This window comes from Hypoxylon fragiforme (assembly GCF_022984875.1).
Source record: "Hypoxylon fragiforme strain CBS 206.31 chromosome Unknown GGS25scaffold_7, whole genome shotgun sequence".
Taxonomy (NCBI): domain Eukaryota; kingdom Fungi; phylum Ascomycota; class Sordariomycetes; order Xylariales; family Hypoxylaceae; genus Hypoxylon; species Hypoxylon fragiforme.
In genome coordinates this window covers 2,216,066-2,236,290 of record NW_026054762.1, presented here as the reverse complement: position 1 = coordinate 2,236,290, position 20,225 = coordinate 2,216,066, and the positions used below count along the sequence as shown (strand labels likewise).

The 20,225-nt window shown below is 49.0% G+C and overlaps 7 protein-coding genes across 7 annotated transcripts; 4 read left to right on the top strand and 3 right to left on the bottom strand.

The window, feature by feature from the left end:
* The first annotated feature begins 175 nt into the window (after positions 1–175).
* Positions 176–2,637, top strand: GGS25DRAFT_500212 (uncharacterized protein). The gene is made up of 2 exons (XM_049261846.1): positions 176–1,033; positions 1,253–2,637. Exons 1-2 carry the CDS (start codon positions 348–350, stop codon positions 2,430–2,432), a joined length of 1,866 nt encoding a protein of 621 aa, XP_049114899.1. The 5' UTR covers positions 176–347; the 3' UTR covers positions 2,433–2,637.
* A 913-nt stretch (positions 2,638–3,550) lies between these two features.
* GGS25DRAFT_523905 (uncharacterized protein) lies at positions 3,551–5,044 on the top strand (the record flags this gene model as incomplete). The annotated part of the gene is made up of 2 exons (XM_049264507.1): positions 3,551–4,160; positions 4,242–5,044. 2 exons carry the CDS (start codon positions 3,551–3,553, stop codon positions 5,042–5,044), a joined length of 1,413 nt encoding a protein of 470 aa, XP_049114898.1.
* A 530-nt stretch (positions 5,045–5,574) lies between these two features.
* Positions 5,575–7,469, bottom strand: GGS25DRAFT_500208 (uncharacterized protein). The gene has a single exon (XM_049261845.1). It carries the CDS (start codon positions 6,882–6,884, stop codon positions 6,153–6,155), a length of 732 nt encoding a protein of 243 aa, XP_049114897.1. The 5' UTR covers positions 6,885–7,469; the 3' UTR covers positions 5,575–6,152.
* A 3,573-nt stretch (positions 7,470–11,042) lies between these two features.
* On the top strand, positions 11,043–11,755 carry GGS25DRAFT_500205 (uncharacterized protein). The gene has a single exon (XM_049261844.1). The coding sequence runs from the start codon at positions 11,362–11,364 to the stop codon at positions 11,605–11,607; it is 246 nt and encodes an 81-aa protein (XP_049114896.1). The 5' UTR covers positions 11,043–11,361; the 3' UTR covers positions 11,608–11,755.
* A 911-nt stretch (positions 11,756–12,666) lies between these two features.
* On the top strand, positions 12,667–14,224 carry GGS25DRAFT_500204 (DnaJ-domain-containing protein). The gene is made up of 2 exons (XM_049261843.1): positions 12,667–13,155; positions 13,299–14,224. The coding sequence occupies exons 1-2, from the start codon at positions 12,914–12,916 to the stop codon at positions 14,107–14,109; spliced, it is 1,053 nt and encodes a 350-aa protein (XP_049114895.1). The 5' UTR covers positions 12,667–12,913; the 3' UTR covers positions 14,110–14,224.
* Positions 14,225–14,331: 107 nt separating this feature from the next.
* Positions 14,332–16,101, bottom strand: GGS25DRAFT_500200 (eukaryotic porin/Tom40). The gene is made up of 6 exons (XM_049261842.1): positions 15,968–16,101; positions 15,679–15,801; positions 15,564–15,594; positions 14,851–15,353; positions 14,662–14,781; positions 14,332–14,601 (listed from the first exon to the last, which is right to left on the bottom strand). Exons 1-6 carry the CDS (start codon positions 16,010–16,012, stop codon positions 14,572–14,574), a joined length of 852 nt encoding a protein of 283 aa, XP_049114894.1. The 5' UTR covers positions 16,013–16,101; the 3' UTR covers positions 14,332–14,571.
* Positions 16,102–16,735: 634 nt separating this feature from the next.
* On the bottom strand, positions 16,736–20,204 carry GGS25DRAFT_500196 (asparagine synthase). Its single transcript, XM_049261841.1, has 11 exons — positions 19,682–20,204; positions 19,507–19,581; positions 19,251–19,301; positions 19,171–19,196; positions 19,055–19,081; positions 18,947–18,982; positions 18,725–18,873; positions 17,669–18,664; positions 17,322–17,605; positions 17,143–17,247; positions 16,736–17,072 (listed from the first exon to the last, which is right to left on the bottom strand). The coding sequence occupies exons 2-11, from the start codon at positions 19,530–19,532 to the stop codon at positions 17,030–17,032; spliced, it is 1,743 nt and encodes a 580-aa protein (XP_049114893.1). The 5' UTR covers positions 19,533–19,581; positions 19,682–20,204; the 3' UTR covers positions 16,736–17,029.
* Between the last annotated feature and the right edge of the window lie 21 nt (positions 20,205–20,225).

Here is a 20,225-nt window from a genome sequence, read left to right as displayed (position 1 = left end):
CACTAGCTTGTTCTCGGCTCTAGCCTCTAGTGTCTGGGAATCATGTGGGTACTGTATGTATTGTACTATGTACCTGGTTCAAGGATATGTACCTACGGTACTACCGGTAGGTAGTAAGTTATGATAAGATAACCTTTTTTAAAAAAATAAAAAAATAAAAAAAACTTTTCTTCAATGTACCTAAGTACCTAGTTATACTGTTCGAAAATTTCTTTAGTTTCGATCTGAATAAAATTTCTGTTCAACTCATCATTGACATTATGTTAATATTGATGATATTTGATATTTTACTACAAGGCCTTACCTAGCCTTCTGTTCATTCATTCATTCTTTTTCAAGATAATCCAATGCTTTCCTTCAATTCTTCATGTTTGCGTGGAAAACATAGTGTATTACTAAAGCCTCGGGTTTCTCCCTCCATCCTCACAAATGTTGCTTCACGTGCTTCTTCTCTCTCGGCAATCCACAGAGGACTCCGGGACTCGGAAAAGTCAAGGCCGCAGGGGTTCACGCGGGATGCCTTGAATACTGCTGGTTCTCCTAGATCACCCTTCTATAACAAAGATGCACGATCATCCTTCAAAATTAAGAAGGGCAAAAAGGACATCACAAGTGATGGACCAGGGCCAAAGTCAAGAAAGGCGCGCTTCTACGATCCAGATGAATCATTTGGGAAGAAAAGTCTTGTGTACCAGTTGAATGGGGGGGTCTCAAGGGGGGGTGCCTCGCGCGGCACATCGCACAGAGACACCGACAGAAGACGACCAGAAGATAGGATGACTCCCGATCAATTCCTAAATGACTTCAAGTCTAGTTCAGCACGATCATTCTCATCAGACACGAGCCCCCAGAAAACTCGTGCGCCTGCTCCCAGGCCACGATTCGGGGACCGGCCTAGCGGTACCTACGACAGACCGCCGCGAGATAAGCCGTCCTACGACAGGACCAGTGGAGACAGGCCATCTTACAACAAGCCATCTTATGAGAGATCTACTGGAGATAGGCCATCATATAGCAAGCCATCTTATGATAGGTCTACTGGAGATAGGCCATCTTATAGTAAGCCATCTTACGACAGGTCTACCGGAGACAGGCCATCTTATGGGAGGTCTGATAGACCGTCTTATAATAAGCCATCCTACGACAAGCCCACTGGAGACAGACCATCGTATAGCAAGCCATCTTATGACAGGTCTACTGGAGATAGACCATCATACAACAAGTCTGCCGGAGACAGGCCATCTTATGGGAGGTCTACTGGAGATAGGCCATCTTATGACAGGTCCAGTGGAGACAGACCGTCTTACAACAAGCCATCTTACGATAGGTCTACCGGAGATAGACCATCTTATACCAAGCCGTCCTATGATAGACAGACTGGAGACAGAACAGGCCAAAGAGAAGAGCGGAGTTCGTTTAGTCAAAGCCCACCAAGAGAGCATATGCCTATCCGTATCCCTCGCACCACCGCAGCATCCCAATTCCTCTATGGCCGTTTTGTAGTCGAGGCCGCTTTGAAGAACAGTGGGCGAAAACTCTATAAGCTATACATCTACTGCGGCGAGAACCGTCAGGACGTGATTCGAGACATAAACCTCGAGAAACAGGCAGAACAAGCTGGCGTCCCAGTCGTAAAGGTTGAAGATAACTATGGTCTACGAATGATGGATAAGATGAGTGAGGATCGGGCGCACAACGGCTACGTTCTTGAGGCATCTCCGTTGCCACAATTGCCGCTCAAAGCTCTGGGTCCGTGGACCGATGACCCGACTCCCGGATTTCATCTCGAGCTAGCTCATCAATCCGCCGAGGAAGAGGAGGTGAACGGCTCGTCCGAATTCGTCCCATGCAAGCTTCCACCCAACAGGAAACCTTTCCTCTTGTTATTGGACAAAATCCAGGACCCGGGTAACTTGGGGGCCATCCTACGGTCAGCATCGTTTCTGGGTGTCAACGCGGTAGCGATGACGACACATCAATCTGCCAAGATGACTTCTACAACATTGAAGGCATCAGCTGGAGCGTCCGAAATCCTCAAGTGCTTTGCAGTCAGCTCCGTGGTTGACTTCCTCACTCGGTCCCAGGAGGCGGGGTGGACTGTCTACGCTGCCGTAGCGCCCACTTTCCGGCCGAGGGGAAACAAGCATCTTACATTGGATAGGGTAGATATATATGACCCTACGGCGAACCACCCCACGATCCTAGTCGTTGGGAGCGAAGGCGAAGGGCTCGATGGCAAAACCAAGCAGACAGCAGACTTTGAGGTCTCGATACCGAATCTCTCAGGATCTACTGTGGTAGACAGTCTGAATGTCAGCGTAGCGACCGGTATTCTTTGCTCGGCTTTCCTGAAGAAGCAGTTTACCTCGACCGCCCTGGATCAGATACTCGAAAGCCCGGAAGAGAAGGATGATGAGGAACGGTTATTTTGATATAGCATAGCATGAATACCTATGACCTACCTACCTATGTATTGATTATGACAATGATGTCTGGGAATAACTATAGTCAGCATGGATGAGACGTTTGTAACATTTATGACCATTGTGGAATGTAACGGAAACGACTTGCATACGGATGAACCACTCAATAAACACCTACGGTTAGATAGTTATGTAATTCAAAAGTACATAACTACAGTACCAGGAAATGTGTAAATATATGCAATACACTAACTATGAAGATCCGGTTCCTGACGATCGTATGCAGGGTCCTACATTCTAGAAGCTTGCCCGATTAAGATGGTATAAGATGGTATTAGTACTGCATAGGTAGGTACGTAACAAGTCGTTTCGTCTACTAAACAAATAAATTTTTATCGTCTCGGTCCAATCATAACGTACCTAGCTCCTCTGTCTTCCCCCTTTTTGCAGCAATTATTTATGTCAGGAATACCTAGTACCTACGGCGTACACATGTACATACGTGACGACTTCTGATGCGTTGTCAAAGTCTCGACTTGGATTGGCCCACGGCGATCCGGCAACGACCCTGCAGGGTGCATTGCAGGCCCCAGCCAGTCCACCTTAACCTAGTGCTTTGGCTAGGTTAGCTGCTTGTTGCTGTGTACTACAGTGGTGTTGTCAACGGCTGAGGTGAGACCTGAGGCAATTCTCAATGATCTTCAAGGGATCTCAATGGTTCCTCCTGATTGGATCCACCTGAGCTGACAACACCCAAGCTACATAGGTACTACTAACTAGTAGTTAGTATTTATGTAACTATCTGTATCTTATTTATTACGGCTGCATGGCTCGTGTCACTCAAAAACGTCCACCGCTCGCTCGGTAAATAAACTCATTCCCATCTGCTTGTTCCTGCAAACTGCATCGCCGGCCCCAAATGTACCAAGAGAGCTTATAGTAGCAAGGTATTTGGGCAAAATACCTAAGCTTAGCCAAATACTATCTCCCAGGTAACAAGAGAAAAAAAGGAAAAAACTGTATCCAGGACAATAAGCAATCCTAGGTCCGGGAATACACATTATCGGCAACCAGGTAGCTCAGCAGATAAGGCATCTATCCATCCGACAATGCATTTCCCAAACGCAATGCGGACCTTCCCGCCCTCCTTCCTCGCCCTCCTCGCCGCCGCGACACAGCTCCGCGCGCAGCAGCAGCACCACCCGACAGCAATCCGCAAGATGTCGCCCGACGAGGGCGAGAAGTTCTTCCCGGAGTACTACGCATTCGGTCCCGCGCCATCCTTGTCGCCGCTTCTCCCTCGCAACATCCGCGCCACCAACGACGGTGAAGAAGAAGAAGAAGATCCCGCCCTCCTCTCCAGCAACGCCACCATCCCTTTCCAGCCACCGTACCCGCTCCACTACGACTACCACAGCGCTTCTTCAGAGCAAGACCCGGCCCTCCCCCCTCGCCGCGCGCGCGACGACGTCCTAGCCCGGCTGCGAGGGCGCCAGTTCGCGTGCCCGGCCGGCACGCACAGCTGCACGAACATCGAGCAGCCGAACTACTGCTGCAACACGGGCACGACCTGCTTCGCGGTGACCGGCGCCCCCGAGTCCGGCAACGTGGGGTGCTGCCCGGAGGGGCAGACGTGCGGGTTGACGGTGGGCGCCTGCGCCGACGGCGCGACGAGCTGTCCGGCGGGTGTGGGCGGCGGGTGCTGCATCCCGGGGTTCGTGTGCGCGGATGTTGGGTGTAAGTTACCATCCCCCCCCTTTCCCACATAAACAAAAGCAAAAAAAAAACTCTACTAACCACCCTTTCTCGTTTCTCCAGGCATCTCCAGCACCATAACCCTAATAACCTCCCCCCAAACAACCCTAACCTCCACCATCCTCTCGACCCCCACCACCACCCTCCTGCCCCCCGCCCCCACCACCATCATCGTCACCGTCCTCGTGACCGTGACCCCCGCCGGCGGCGGCGCCCCCGTCCTCAGCACCACCACGCAGACCACCACCGCCTCCCCCTCCCCCTCCCCCCCCACATCAACCATCAGCAACGTCGGAGGCGGAGGCGGCATCCCGCCCTACCGCCCCACGAGCGGCTCCTCCTCCACGGCTACCACGTCGGAGGCAACAAGCGCATCCTACTGCCCGACGGGCTTCTACCCGTGCCTCGCCGTCCTCGGCGGCGGCTGCTGCCGCACGGGCCGCGACTGCGTGCCCACCTCGTGCCCGCCGGGCGTTTCTTCCGCGCCGATGATGACGACGGTCGTTGCGACGAACGGGGCGACGGTCGCGGTGCCCGTCACCGATGCCGAGGCTGCTGCTGCTGCTGCTGGGGTGTTGGGGACGTCGACGTGTGCGGTGGGGTGGTTTATGTGTGGCAGTAGTAGCAGTAGTAGCAGTAGTGATGGTGCGACTGCGACTGCGGTGGTGGTGGGGGGAGTGTTGGGGGGAGAGGGATGTTGTCCGTCGGGCTACGCGTGCGGGACGGCGAGCTGTACGCTGAGCGCTAGCACGGCGACGGCGACGGTTGCGAAGGCGTTGCCGAGTTCTGGCGGTGCTGCTGCTGCTGCTCTCCCTAAAGTAGGGGTGGTGGCGGTTGGGTTGGGGGTTGTTTTAGCTATGCTGTGAGCCTCCCCGCCCCCGCCCCTGCTTTAGGAGGCACTGGTTGAAGTGCGACATGAGTGAGTGAGTGAGTGAGTGAATGGGAACGTTTGGCATTTACATTTGCATGGCAAAGGGGTAGCATAGCATTGTGTTGTTGTTGATGTTGGAGAGATAGAAAGAGGAAGAGAGACGAAAAAGGGGGGAGGGGGGAGGGGGGAGGGGGGGCGGACATTAGATGGACGAGATGAAGAAACGCTGGAATGTCTATGGGATGATATGATATGATAAAAATTTGCATGTTTGCATTGGGCAGGAGTTGGTACTTAGCATATTGACGTTATTGAGATGAGTTTGGAACGGGCGACGTTTTTTTTCTTCTTTTCTTCACAGCTTGTGTATTGCTCACCTGGTACATCACTAAGTGGAAAAGATCATGAGGATACCTAGTAATAATTATATAGGGGGTGAATTGGTACTTATGCAGTTGTGATATGCAATGTGCTGCATAAATCTACAAGCCAACACATTAGACACGTCAAGAACAGCAGTCCTAATTAAAAGAGAAAGAATGCAAATTCATTCACAAGCAAAGCTCGGTTACGCGCTGTATATATACAAGACGGAATGCTTTTCCATTAAACTTTGCTAGCAAACATTAAGCCAACATTAAACCAACCATCCAAAGCAATTTTTCTTCAAGTCTATCATATTAGAATAAAGGCATCCAAATCCAAGCTTTCAAACAAACACCACCAACCCCCCCCACAGCTTTGTCTCCAAGGGGAATCAAGGTAATTTTCAGGTTGCCCTGAGTAGCAACGTCTAAATAATGATTCTAAAAAGGTGGTTGCTGTTGCCACAACGCCTCTGGATAACTGATGAAAGACCGGGGCTGCTAAACTAGTGTAGTTACTGCCATCGAGACCATCTTTCCCTTGTTTCCGATTTCCGAATCGAGGTGTTTAGAATTAAAGGTGAATATGATAAAATAGGGATACCGAGCGCAGCCTTCCGAGAACCAGCTTCGTTTGGCCGGTAGGTAAGCAGCAAGGAATGGTCGAAGCAAAAAACCTGACAAGGAATGAATTGGGTAAATATTTCGTTGATGGTAACATGGCAGATGTCTTCCCATCTAATAAGACATCAGGAGCGCAGCAGCAACACCAACAAGTGCCAGAACGCTGTTGGCACCAGCATGGAAGGCTGCGGCGCCGCCTTCGTCAGGCACGACGGTGGAGGTCGGGGCCGAATCGTCCGTGTCGAACGTGGAGGTAGGGCCGGAAGGTGTAGCAGTTGCGGCACCGCCAGTGCTGGTCGCGAATGTTGAGTTGGAAACCAACCCTGTGGTGAGGGCTGCAGAGCCAACAGCGGTTCCTGCGGTTCCAATGACGGTCCCTGCAGTTCCTACAATGGTCTCCGCTACAGTGGCTGTTGCAGCAACAGAAGCGCTTCCTAGTATGACGGTACCAGTGCTAGAAGCATCCGTGGTAGTAGAATCGGTAGCAGTGTCGGTAGCAGTAGTATCGGTAGCGCTGGAGTCTGTGCTAGTGGCATCGGTGCTGGATGTATCTGTAGGGACTACATCTGTGGTGGAGTCTGTTGCAGTAGAAGTTATGTCCGTGACGGTAGGTTCAGCTGTAGTAGATTCCGAGCTAGATGGTGCCGGGCCGCCATCACCGCCCTGGCCAGTTGCTGAACTTGCGGCCTCGCCAGTTGCACTCACAGCGGCATCAGTGGCAGTTGCGACAGCAGTACCGCTAACATCAGTACCGGCAGCAGCAGTGCTTTCTTGAGCCGTGTTACTAACGTCCTGGGCCACGGCGATAGAGGCGGCGAGAAGGGTAAGGGCGGAAGTAAACTTCATTTTGTATGTATGTGGTATGTTACCGAGGTGCTTATATACGTCGTTTGAAGGTGAAAGTGAAAAGGGGTAATCTTGGATGACCTTGAAGGATGAGCAGAAGCAGTAGCTTGGGACAGTAACTCTTATGAAATGGAAGTTGAGTATAAAACTGAGAGTTGTTCAAATGCTTATGGAAGCGAGTGATGAGAACTGAGAACTAGGCATAGAACAACTGATCAAGAGAGTCACTTATATAGACTAGATTGGGTCATAAGGAAACATAGCAACTAACATTGAACGTACCATACAATTCAAGTACTGATCTATACATAGATACTTGCATAGATACTTGGTACGGAAAAGGAGGCCCGCCAAGCTATATACGAACCTAAAATCGCTTACGTAGACCCTGATAGTACTATGTAGTAGGTACTCGTAGTAGGTACTGGTAGTAGATGAGCGGCTACGCATTCAACCATGCGGGTTGGCATTTTGACGGGCCACCTCGGGGTATTCCATGGACTACGCGTGTCGAAGGCGATGTTTTCTAGGAATTCCTAAAAAAGAATTATCAAGTTAAGTTGGTTTAAGTTGGTTGAATGTCTCGAAATGGCTGAATGTGACACTAGTTACGTAGTACTTTGTACATAATAGTATACCGGTAGTCCCGATACTTATCGATTAAATAACCTTAGAACACTACTACATAGGTAGTTATTAGTGGGGTAGATGTGGCTATGACTTTGAGACAAAAGAGGGCTGGCGGGCCGCATGAGGTAACCAACCTCCTTTACGACGTACTACGACGTACATATCTATGTAGGTCACTGGTATGTAACCTGGTCTGGTACCTACTAAGTAAGGAGAAGCGCCACAACCCTGGCAATGACATTGAACCGGATCTAGTAGTGAGTTGCAAACATTACATTGAAGTCGTAATCCTATGTGGCACTGCACAGGTCATATTCTACCATAGTATGTACATATGTATGGAATTACCATCCATTACTACTAATACATAGTAACTAGAAAGATGCACATTTTTCTTGGTGTCAATAAGCAGCGAAGCACATGATTTGTCCCTTTATCATCTATCGACTTGAGAATATTGATAACGTAAGCTTTTATTGATACGGACTCACTTCAATATTCCTTTACAACCAAAAAAGAGATAAATCGAAGTTTGCCCCTACTGTAGAAGTCTGACCTCAATTAAACTACCGGTATTCCCCAGCTGTCAGGGCCGTCACGTTTACTATGTACTAAGTAAATACCTAGCTGGGCAGTGGAGACTGTGCAGCCACGACTGACGTCAATAGAGTCTAAATTTATCATCCGCCCGGCTCCGCCACTAACATTTGAAGTACCCACCTCCCGGTATGCACAACACCACTGGGAAGGATCAAGCCGTAAAAGCTTATCTAGCCGCTACTAAGGGGGACCCTTGCCCATACCCTTCTAGTTTGCTAGGGTTAGTGCAGTAAATTAAAATGTTGGTATTCCGAGTAGCTACATAGTTTAGCGAACATAGTTATCCTTCTTCTGTGTGCCACGTAACTAACACTAGAACCCCACGATTTCGTCCGTTTTAAGCCAGCAGACTGCAGACATTCATACTATGTACCTAACAGTCAAACCAAATCATTCGGAAGTCCTCCATGAAACGGCAAGGGAGATGACCCCCTTCAATCACATGCATCTTGATCCGCTAGATCTTATCCCAAAGCTCACTTATTAGAGTATTACGCTCGGTGAATCGGTTGCCATTAGCGTGCCAAGGAGAGCTGTCAAAAAGTTTACTCCCGGCTCTGTGGTAACGGTCGAGCATTACGCGTGCGTTTGACATATCCGGCGACAGGTACCGCTCTTGGCAAATCCGAGCTCTCGTCAATGGCATCGAATAGCAGAAGTCTCCTCAGTAAGGTGCCTAGCGCAATTCCATTTTTCAGAGGTCAATCGTTTATTCTACGTAGAAGGTAGTTGGTGGCATTTATCTAGCACTCGTGGAAGCAAATCACAAGAGAGGACGTTTTCTGCAGCCAGCATATCTCGAAAGTGTCAGGGTCTTGGGCCCGGCGCTTTGAGGGGAGGGTCATGGAATGGGACTTAATCGATATTTTCGCGCCGGTAGGTAGGATATATATAGCATAGAAGGGGGTATAAGGGGCTGTATTAAAGGGGTGAAGCCCTTCCTATTCACACACACATGAGATGTCTAGCTACTACTCCCTATCCCTGACAGAAAAGGGGCGTCACCCCAACTGATAACTAGGAAGCGCTTCCAACGACACCTTCAGCCATCACAGCTTAACAGATATGCATATCCATCTACGAAATATCAAAATGTGTAAATGGTCTAGGTAGACCATCTAAGGTTTACCCTGGGTACGTAACAGGTGACAACGTACACTCACCAACTTAGGTAAGTTCTACTTTGCTTGCCCCTTAATCTACCTGATTAGTTGACACATACCTACGCAGCAAAGGCAGACAGCTTATGACGTGCCAGCTAGTTTATTTGTTATGAATGACTCTCAAGCGTAGTGGCTTCTTATGAAATCTTTGATGTGTGATTTGATCTTTTTGACTGCCCAGGTGTAGGAGCATATATAGAGTAGTATCAACGAAATCACCACCAACATATTCAATGAAAAAGCCCAATGGCCTATTATATTTACTAACCATGCCATCCCATAAAGGGTACATGGGTGAGCGCTTCATCTAAGGCGCAAGCATTATTTAGCATCAACCGGTTTACACGGACACACATATCACACTTGCCTAGGTCCTTAATTGCCAGGCAAACACATACCTACATAGTATGCATCGAACCCAGAGCCTAGTGGTTGTGGTGGCAATTTGGAATAAGACTTTATTCTTCGAACACTTCGTTCTACACCTAAGCCATACCAATCCGGCTGATATTTCTGCTATTGCTATGATCTACGTGTTCTCTCCTGTTGCAAGTTGGAACTGTGCCGGGACTGAGCTGACACTGGTTTCCGGGGTGATGGGCACTTGGAGTGATAGGGGTTGCTGGTCACAGTTGCCTGCGAAGTGAACTTGGATGATGCCTTAGGTACCCTAGGTATCCTGATTCTATTCAGACGCATCAATGTACCTACCCTCTATGTAAAATGACATAAAACATGCGCAACTTTCTCTTACATCAATATCGAACGTTCTTCCCAACCACTTTTGAACTCTATTTCGATTAAAAAGCATCATATCTGCGTCGTTTGGTTCGAGAAATAAAAAGTCCATGATACCATTTCTGTCCTGAGATGTTTCACCCTCTCCCTCCTCTTCAATTATCCGAAATATCCCTATCGATTCGGACAAATTTATCAAGGGGGATATGGTCGCGACAAGGGAAAGGACCACGAGTGCCGTGATGATCGGGAGTACCTATGCAGCCGAAACGATTTACCGCCCCACAGACAGCTACCGCCCCCGAGACAACTACGGACGCGGCGAGCAGAGAGAACGCCCACGTGACAACCGCTCTGACAATCGACCCCGCGACGATCGTCACCCTCGCGATCAGTCCGATGAGGGCCGCGAGGAGACAGAGAGAATCTTGCAGGGAGACGGGTACATATTGGTAGACGATTCTGAGGAGTCTGAATCAGAGTCCGACTTATCTGTTTACATCACTGCCTCTAAACGTAACCGTAGTGCAAGCCCAGACAACGACTACAGCCCCCTCACATGCCGCAAATGCGGCGGGCACTTCATGGCCCGCTCGGCCCTATTCCGCCACGTATACTCCAACACCTGTACTCTCCCCACTCCACTCCACTCTACTCCAGACCCTCACGTAAAACAGTCCTGCTCTCCAGCCCTGAGAGGCAGTACCTACCACCAACCGTAGAAGACGTAACCGAAGAACTCTTTGCGCAAGATGAACCCATGCAAGAAGCGGAAACTTACCTAGAGAAAGATGAACAACCCACCACCTCTGTCGATATATCCAAATCCCAAGTACTCTCATCTAAACCGCAACCCAAACCCTAAAGATACAAGCTAGCGAGGAACTCATACCCCGAGATCGCCACGGACGGGACGGTTCCAGTTCCGCCGTAGGTACTACGGAGATCGCTCGCGGCGCTACGGCAGCGAGACGAACTTTCCCCGCCGCCCCGGCAGCTATCGATGGCGCCGATGGGTGAAAGGAGGAGCTAACCGGAACGGGGGCTATCTCGACGACGATGTCTACTTCGAATGGACTAAGGCGGATGCTACATGACCTTGAAGGAGTATATATCCAGAACCTGACCGGGAAGTCAGAACATACGTGATAAAGCAGTCCGTCCCGCAATTAGTGCCTGTACCAAGTCGGAATATCCTCAGGAGTAGGTGGAAGCTTTGATCCCAACCATGAATCCATAGGGTTGTCTTCAAATACGTTATGGCTTCTTGTATCGACGAAGCGACACATGCTAGTCAGATAGTATAAACGTCCATCACCATTATACACCCCCCACTATCTGTGGCTATGGATAAAAGCATAAAGCCCCAGCAATCGGCTGAAATGCCGATAATGCCTGATGCCGTAGTCAACATGCTTGATCGGGGCGAGTCGTACAACACCATTTATCGTGTAACGGAGGCTAGTAGTATGACGGATGGGATTTTGGATAGAAGCTGTCTTGGGAATTCATTGCAATTTCCATTTCCATTTTATATCTCCGGAGATGCTGCGATCACTCCTGTTGAAGACCCTGGGTCCAGACTTGTATGACCCGGACGTCTCCTACAAGGCCAACTAGGAACGGGCCTTGCGAGGAGATGGTCCAGGAGCCTACGTCGTCTTCGTCACTATTCGAGGCCGAAAGGGCAGGTTCTTGTGCGTCAGGGAAATCCAGGAATTGATTAACCATCTACAGGAGTATGCCTTTGCTGTAGATACCTGCTAGAAGAATAAATTATAAGGTCAATACGGGAGTAGCCAGTACATAGATGAGGAGATGGAGACGATTATCCATGCCATGGAAGTCGACGATGCCGTGCGTCCCCAATGCCACTACAATCTAGACAATCCACGGTTCGACCAATCCGAATCTCGATTTCGCAGTGGCGGTCAGCCAATGCTGGAATATTTCAGGGTTGGATGGAAGCCTTCCAGAACTGGAAGACTAAACTTGATATCTCTCCTTGTGTGGACATCTACGCCGTCTTGGTTTATATGCCTAAGTACTACGTATTATTCAGAAACAAAATCAAGCCAGCGTCTTTCCACATCTCTGCCTGACGTTCCCAGAGACATTGCAAGATCTCGAGATATTCACCGGCATCTCAACGTGGTTGAGAAAGCTTCCTAGTATCAAGGCACTGGATTATTCTAGTCTTAGCTGGATGCGGAGAACGGTTTCGGTGTGCATCAGCAAAACGTTCAACATCACGGCAGTGGAAAACTCTGGGTCTTGAACATGGGCACGAGGCCTCCAGGCTTCTACCTCGATTCGGGGTCAGGTTTTGCCTCGATGCGCCATCTAGGCTTCTTCCCTCTCCTCTTTATTCGATATGCTGTTTTGCCCATATGATGATGCACAACCTGGTATCATCATACTAATATCCTTCGGATACTTTATTGTAATACACTCCATGAACAATTTGTGAGTGTGGAGTTCGCAAGGGTTTATGTGTCATGATGGCCTTGATGGCATTCAAGCAGAGATAACCGTTCGGGGTCTGGCAGATGTAGGGCTCGTAGAGAGCAAAGCCACAAGTGCACCGCCACATCAGATAAGATCTTGCATCAATTGATGTCGTCACTCAATCGTTTCCGAGTTTCGGTGGGATCTCAGATGGTTCATCTCAGATGGACCCTGGAATGCTTTAGGTTACGTCCTTTTGCGCAATAACACCTTCGTCTCCAAACCATCCATCCTTTCCCAAGCTTACTTACCTTACATGCTCACCTAAGCTCAACAATCCCACCCAACGCAATAAGGAGATAATTGACAGTCCCCACCACCCAGAAGAAAAGAAAAAAAGAAAGACGATCCCCAAGAAAATAAAGGCGGACATACAATTCGGGATGAGGCATGCCACTCCGCCACGCCTTTGTCCCGATCCGGCCGCGTCAATGTCTACATTCCCTATACGCCGCCCCTCTACTCTTCGTGTCGCCGGCGGGGGCAGAAGGAGTAGCAACGGGAGGAAACTCGTCGAGGAGGAGGTGGTTCCACGGCACCGCGCGCCTCCGCGATGAGCAGATCGACAACTCGCAGAACCACTATGAGACGCTGAAGCTGCATCCGGGGGCCACTCCGGCCGAGATTAAGAAGTGAGTTTTTTTCTTTTCTTTTCTTTACTTTCCCCCCCACTCGCATCTCCCCCTATCGGGTGTATACGAATGATTATTTCATTTTATAAGTTAAAGTAAAATTAACCAGGTGAACTATTTTTATCTTTTTCTTAAAAATATAGATCCTTCTACACGCTCTCCAAAACCCACCACCCGGACGTCAACCCCGCCAACCCCTCGGCCTCGCGGCGCTTCATGCGCATCAGCGAGGCCTACTCCGTCCTCTCCATCCCCGCCAAGCGCGCCGCCTACGACCGGGACACCCTGCGACTCAGCCCCCACTCCGCCCACTCTCGTCACCACGGCCACTCCTCCTCCTCCTCCCCTTCCTACAGCAGCACCAACCCCGCCGGCGGCCGCCCCCCCTCCGGCCTAAGCCGCCGCCGCGGCACCTTCCAAGGACCGCCCCCGAGCTTCTTCCGCAGCGGCGGCTGGGGCTCCCACGGCGCCAAGCGCCGCGCCGCCCACGACGACAGCACCGGCACCACCTCTTCCGCCGGAGGCATGGGACCCGGCCAATCCCCCCACCGCCACGAATCCACCACCCCAGACGAAGCAGCAGCAGAAACCCTCCGCCACTTCGACCGCGCCTCCCACGAGCGCACGGGCCGCCAGAGCGACCGCCGCCGCGCCGCGCGCCAGGAGTCCTCCGACGGCCGCCGCACCAACGTCGAGGTCGAGCGCGGCGTCGCCGGCATGTTCTTCGTGATTGGTGGGGTGATCGCCCTGAGCGTGTTGGTGCCTTTTGGTGTGGGGGGCATGGTGAGGGATAGCGTTAGTGTTAGCAGTGGTGGTAACAGTGGAAATGGTGTTGGGGGAAATGGGGGAAACGGGGGAAATGGGGAGAGAAAGGGGGGCAGGGCGAGAAAACCGCCACCGCCACCGCCACCGTCACCGTCACCGTCACCAACGGATGGTGTGGCGGCATTGTAAGCTTGGATTCAGTTTTGCATGTATACCTGCATATGTAGGTAATTATGTACGAAGTAGATATGTTGGGTATATACCTACCTATGAACGAAGGGGACAAAAAAAAAAAAAAAAAAAAGGATACCTACCTGGTAACTAAAAAAAAGAAAAAAAAAACAAGCAAATTATTTCATGTCATAATAATTCACACAGCAGAGCTATCAATTTAAAAGCACACAAAGTCTTTGTCCATTCAATATCATGAGGGTATTACCATTGATCGACTTTTTGACGTCCGAGAGGTTCTAATCTACATTCAAGAGATCCACCCCTCTCTCACCTCACCTAGCACGAAAACAACCCCCGCCCGTTTTTGTATAGGTGTACACACCGTAATGGCATTATGGCGTTGGACATCTATTTCCCGAAAACTCGTTCGTCCAGAATTCGTCCAATCTACCACTCCTTATTCTCAAACTAGTCCATTTAGCTCTCGAAGGTGAAGCTGGCGCCAACCTATAGTCTTATTAGATTTCACCACTCGTATACATGGATATATAGATGGTGGAAACAAACCTTGTGGGTGGCCTGCTCGAGCTTCTGGGTGTCGAAAGAGGCACCTAGGCCCATGGTGATACCAGGGCGGAGGAGGACGTTGTAAGAGATGGCGGCAACACCACGGTCGTTGATCTTGGCCTATTTTTCTTTATTAATATCTCACCAAGTCCACAGTACCTAGTTGTAGCGAAGAAGAAAGAAACAAACCTTGGCGAAGGAGACAGGGTCGAGACGGTACTTGCTGGCAACCTCAAGGCCAACATTGTTTCCTCGCTTGGAGTTCCAGGCGGCCTTGGCACCGGCCTCGACCTGGCTGTTGACCTTGTGGTAGTAGCTGGCGGCGAAAACGCTGAGGTTGTCGGTGGCAGTGACAGCGGCGCTGTACTGGGGGGCAATGTAACCTACGGCGGCGCTGTAGCCAGTGACAGCAGCCTTCTGGACATCATAGCCGGCAGAGGCACCAGCGAGGAAACCCTCGTGGCCAATGACAGCGTCGACGTTAGCGGTAGGGCCCTTCAAGAGGTCGAAGAAAGCTCGGCCGTGGAAAGCGGATTGCTTGAAGGTGAGGTTGAGCTTGACTCCCTTGTTCTGGGAAGCAGGGAGGAATGAGAAGATGGTCTCGGCCTTGAGACCTTTGGCGAGGGAGTCGGCAAGCTCGACCTTGGTGTCAAGGGCGTTGGCCGTGTTCCAGGACTGGGTTAGGGTAAGGCCTGCGCGTCGGTACAACATTAGTAATCGTGATTCTTTATCATTGAGACATAGTGTAAAATCGATGGGCCAAGCGTCTGGATTCGCAACCCGAGTAAGATAAACTGCAAAGGCGCTCCTGCGCTTGCGGATGATGAACCGTGCAGACGACTTGATGGGAAGGGGATAAACAGTCTTGTCATTTTCATTGGTTGCATTGCTGGTAGAATTACCGAGAGACTTGTCTGTGTATTTGCCCTCGATCTATAAGAATGCGAAACCCCAATGGTTAGTATTGCATGTACAATGTTCATTATCAAGTTGTATGGGGTGAAGGTGAATACGTACAGCACCGCTAGTGGCCTTCTCGTGGCTGCTCTTGCCAGTGACCTTGAAGGCAACATTGTTGGGAGTGTTGCTCTTGACCTCGATAGTACCGGCGGAGAGGTGGTAAAAGTCCTTGTTCAACAACTAAAATTGGTAGTGTTATAGTGTTAGCTCTGTATCTCTGTTTGCGCAACAAACCAACATTGGCAAGTTGGGACGATTCTAAGCTCGGACTGCGCGAAATTTTGTGGATAGTCGCGGTCAAAAGGGACCTGTAACTAGTTATGGGCTGGTTATGTTTTTAACTCACGTCATTTGCCGACTTGGAAATATCGGCGAAGGCAGGGATAGACATCTTGGGCAGATTGTATTCGCGGTTGGGAGGGAGAGATATGGGTTATGGTAAAGGGTTGGTAGAGGTAAAAAAGGTGAAGAAAGTAATAAGAAAAAATAAAAAATAAAAATAAAAAAATGTTGTGTTGGGGTATGTGGATTTAAGGCCGGTATGAATCGGATTGGAAGGTGCGGGCTGAACACAACAGCTTCGTTATTTCTCTGGTCCAGCCAGCCCAATCCAAGCCGGTAAGCTATCTGGGCCGCTATCAGTTGGCAACTGGGGGTACTGCAGCACCAATCAACTGGCAAATTGTACCTACCTAGGTTAGGTAGTTACCTAACTAGATAAAAACAGGTACCTATACCGTATCCACGTGGGGGTTGTCTACACCGGGAGTGGACTTCCTTAACAAGCTTGGAAGACAGTACCGTAAAATTACCTAAGGGTGAATTTCAATGCTTCTCTGAGTCTTTAACGGCAGTTTCGATGCATTGATACTACCCGAGGTTGTTATTCTATGCAGGTACAATACCTACATACCTAACCTAGGCACTTACAAGTTACCAGTCTTACCTAGGTTACAGGTGTACTATGCGCCGTATATGATTTAACTATTTAACCTCCAGGGCTTTCCAAAGAATTGAACAAATGTTCAAACAACTACATGCAGTTACCATTCACGATCCGATGTTATAGTCACACATAGCAACGCCAGGTACCTATATATCATACCTAGTATCATGTCATTGATCTCAACATTGAATTTTCAGGGTCAGATTTAACTAGAGGTACCTTAGTAGTACATATGTATTGTACCTTACTAGGTTATCTGCACGTAATTCTAAGCTACCTCAACGCCAAGTCTAGCTTTTCGTCCCCTATAACTTATAACCGAAGTGACCAATCAATCTTCACCATGCAATTGAGGTACTACATAAGTAGGTAGGTATCAACTAAATTGAATCTTTTTTGACCCTCCTAGGTTTCTATTCGGTTTACATCATCTTTTACTCAACATCACAATGTTTCACTCTTTCAAGCTGCTGTTTGGTACTTAGCGTTGTGTGTAGCGATAGCTCTGTATTTGAGAAAAAAAAAACATTAGCAGCTATTCCATGTTGAATCGATATATTTTAATATGAACTTACCGTCCACTAGGATCAGACTGTTTCGACCAAGTCGGCGTCCACCGCATGACCGTCGAGGCACAATGAGGGGGGAAGTGCTCATCGAACATCAACCGATACCAATAGCTGCTCAGGCCGTTAGCACAATGATTTTTTTTTTAAAAAAAAAGGAAGACCACAATAGCAATGGATAAACTCACGCTTCCTTGGTATCTGGAATATCCTGGCCCCATTCCGGCTTGGGGTTCTTCATCATCTCATCCGTGACATGGAGCTCGGCGTTGTCCTTGAGAGCATCGATCCAGCCATAGCCAACACCGTCTGAGAATTGTTCCTTCTGTCTCCAGAGGATCTCATCCGGTAGGTATGCCTCCGTTCCAGGCTCGTCAGTGGTGTCGAATGCCTTTCGTAGAATCCACTTCTCAAGTCGATCCTTTGTGATCATCTTCTCCTGGGGGTCAATGTTCATGCAGGTCTCGAGGAACTGTAAATCATATTAGTACCGGTGCAATCTGGAGAACGGAGGTTGCGATTTCGCTCCACATACCTCCTTGTCAAGGAAGGGCACTCGAGCCTCAAGACCCCATGCCGAGGTCGACTTGTTGGCCCGTAGGCAATCTGACAGGTGAAGGTTCTTGACTCGGCGGACGGTCTCCTCGTGGAAAGCTTTCTTATCCGGAGCGGCGTGGAAGTACAAGTATCCTCCGAAAATCTCATCACTTCCCTCGCCACTGAGGACCATCTTAATTCCCATAGCCTTGATCTTTCGCGATAGCAAATACATGGGGGTAGAGGCACGGATAGTTGTCACATCGTAAGACTCGAGGTGGTAGATAACATCGGATAAAGCGTTGAGACCATCCTCAATAGTGAAGGTCATCACGTGGTGTTTCGTGCCGAGGAACTTGGCGACCTTGAGGGCAGCTACGTTGTCGGGCGATCCGGGTAGGCCGATAGAGAAAGAGTTGAGTTGTGGCAGGTATGTGACAGTCGAGAGTTCATTCTCATCATCGATACCGACCAAACCTTCTCCTTTGTCGGGGTCTTCAGTTGACTCAGCAGCACCGCTGGCAGCGTCCGCCGCTAGTTTCTTGAGTCTCAAGGTTTCCCGTTGTGCAATGGATGCAACTAAGCTTGAATCCAAGCCACCTGACAACAACACGCCATAGGGGACTTCAGCCATAAGGCGTTTCCGTACGGATCGCTCGAGCGATTTCCGAATAGCCTTTAGATCAAGGGGAGTGTCTGGTATCCTCGCGCCATCCCACCAGGTTGGCTCGAAATATCGGGTGGTTTCGTTGGTCTTGGTATCGTAGATATGTCCGGGAGGGAAAGCACGAATCTCGTCGCAAACAGTGTGTAAGCACTTCAGCTCGGAAGCGAAGTAGGTAGAGTTGGGCTCCTTGGAAGACCAGCCTTGGTATAGGGTGGTGATACCGATGGGATCACGGGCGGCAATGGTTCGGTCAAGGTTCTTGTCGTATAGAACGAACGAGAACATACCATCAAGGTACTTGGGAGCGTCGAGGCCATATTCCATATACTAAGAACAAGGATATTAGAGGACATTTTCGCGTGGTGAAGTCATTCAGAGCATTCTCACCAGGGGGATGATGACTTCGCAGTCGGATGCGGTCTTGAAGTGATAAGGGGTCTTGAGGTTCTTTCGGATTAACCGATGGTTGTAGATCTCACCATTGACAGCGAGGATGATAGATTCGTCCGCATTGGTCAGGGGCTGGGCGCCAGACTCTATAATATGGTTAGCGAGGGGGGAGGTCTCGATGCGCTCGGTAAGGCAGAGGTGGCTGTATTAACTACTTACCAACGCCGACAATGCTCAGACGCTCATGGCAAAGGACTAACGTGCATTAGTTAAGATGCTCTTCAGCTGAAGTCAAGTTATGACCTCGAATAGTGATTGATCTCTTACTTGTGTTGTTGCAGATGACACTACCACCTTATCACACGCAGTAGTAATTAGCATGTGTTCAATATTTAATACCAACTGAATCTACTCAAGTAGATATCCATAGAGGAATGACTCACTCCAATCCGGGCCTCTATGTCGAATTCTTCGCCAAATCAGTCAATTGAAGTTCTAAATCTTGGATAAGAGTTATACATACTGCTTTGCCAATTTCAAAGCGGTCGGTTTGAATTTTAAGACGTCGGGATGACTAGGCGCAAAGGTGTTCGTATTAGTATCACAAGTAAATATGATCGCTAGATAAATAATTTTTTGGTGGGGTGACTTCTTTTTTTTCTGGGTTCCTTCGTTGTGAAATTTACCCCTCCATCGTGTATCCCTTCCCTCTCTTTTCTCTTTCTATTACATGCATGTATCTCCTCCCATGTGAAAAAAAAGTGTAACTTGAAACTTACCAATGACAGGCGAATATTCCACACATCTTGCTTGCTTTCCTTATAGAGTGTTTGTCGAATACAGGGTATGCTGGACTGGGGATGGGAAATATGTATGAGTGAAAGGTTGGTAACTTTTTTTTTAAAAAAAAGAAGGAAGAAAGTGAGGTAAAGGATAGAAAGATAAACAGATTACCTAGTAGCAAGTAACACGCGACAAGGTTAGAACAGATGAACGGAGTGACGAGACCGCGATAGATGTAGAGCAGAAATCGGCAAGGGGTTGTACCTCTTGAGTCATACAAAAAGTATTGGTCTATTTCCGGTAGTACGTCTTTTTCCCCCTTTTTTTTTTCTAAATCGTTCGCCTTCTAGATAAGTAGATACTGATTTTTGCAATATGTGAAGTTGGTACTATAGGTACATGTATACATTTACAATCCCCTGATTCCCCTCCGTTTATTTGGAGAGTTTCAATGGAGTTAGCTTGACGGCAACTAGGTTACCTTAGCCTCGAGCCGCAAGGTCGGGTAACAGCCGATCTCGGACAAGCGAAAAGAGATGACTGGACTGATTAACCAAATGCCACAATCCTCATTGGACCGCTATCGAAGGACGGTGAGAAAGCTAGAATGTAGATATCGATATGCTATTATTAGTTCTTGGGTGTATATTACTTAATTATCGTTAACATACAATACCTACCTACATATGTCTTTTCGTGCTGATAAGGGGAGGAT

Coding starts and splice junctions, on each gene's coding strand:
- GGS25DRAFT_500212 (XM_049261846.1), top strand. CDS start 348: ATGCTTTCCTTCAATTCTTCATGTTTGCGTGGAAAACATAGTGTATTA. Junction 1,034..1,252: donor AGCAAGCCATCTTATGATAG/GTCTACTGGAGA, acceptor ATCTTATGGGAG/GTCTACTGGAGATAGGCCAT.
- GGS25DRAFT_500208 (XM_049261845.1), bottom strand. CDS start 6,884: ATGAAGTTTACTTCCGCCCTTACCCTTCTCGCCGCCTCTATCGCCGTG.
- GGS25DRAFT_500205 (XM_049261844.1), top strand. CDS start 11,362: ATGGATAAAAGCATAAAGCCCCAGCAATCGGCTGAAATGCCGATAATG.
- GGS25DRAFT_500204 (XM_049261843.1), top strand. CDS start 12,914: ATGCCACTCCGCCACGCCTTTGTCCCGATCCGGCCGCGTCAATGTCTA. Junction 13,156..13,298: donor ACTCCGGCCGAGATTAAGAA/GTGAGTTTTTTT, acceptor TTAAAAATATAG/ATCCTTCTACACGCTCTCCA.
- GGS25DRAFT_500200 (XM_049261842.1), bottom strand. CDS start 16,012: ATGTCTATCCCTGCCTTCGCCGATATTTCCAAGTCGGCAAATGAC. Junction 15,802..15,967: donor TTTCCAAGTCGGCAAATGAC/GTGAGTTAAAAA, acceptor TACCAATTTTAG/TTGTTGAACAAGGACTTTTA. Junction 14,782..14,850: donor ACCCTGTCTCCTTCGCCAAG/GTTTGTTTCTTT, acceptor AAAGAAAAATAG/GCCAAGATCAACGACCGTGG.
- GGS25DRAFT_500196 (XM_049261841.1), bottom strand. CDS start 19,532: ATGTGTGGAATATTCGCCTGTCATTG. Junction 19,302..19,506: donor GGAATATTCGCCTGTCATTG/GTAAGTTTCAAG, acceptor CTTTGCGCCTAG/TCATCCCGACGTCTTAAAAT. Junction 19,082..19,170: donor ACATAGAGGCCCGGATTGGA/GTGAGTCATTCC, acceptor GCGTGTGATAAG/GTGGTAGTGTCATCTGCAAC.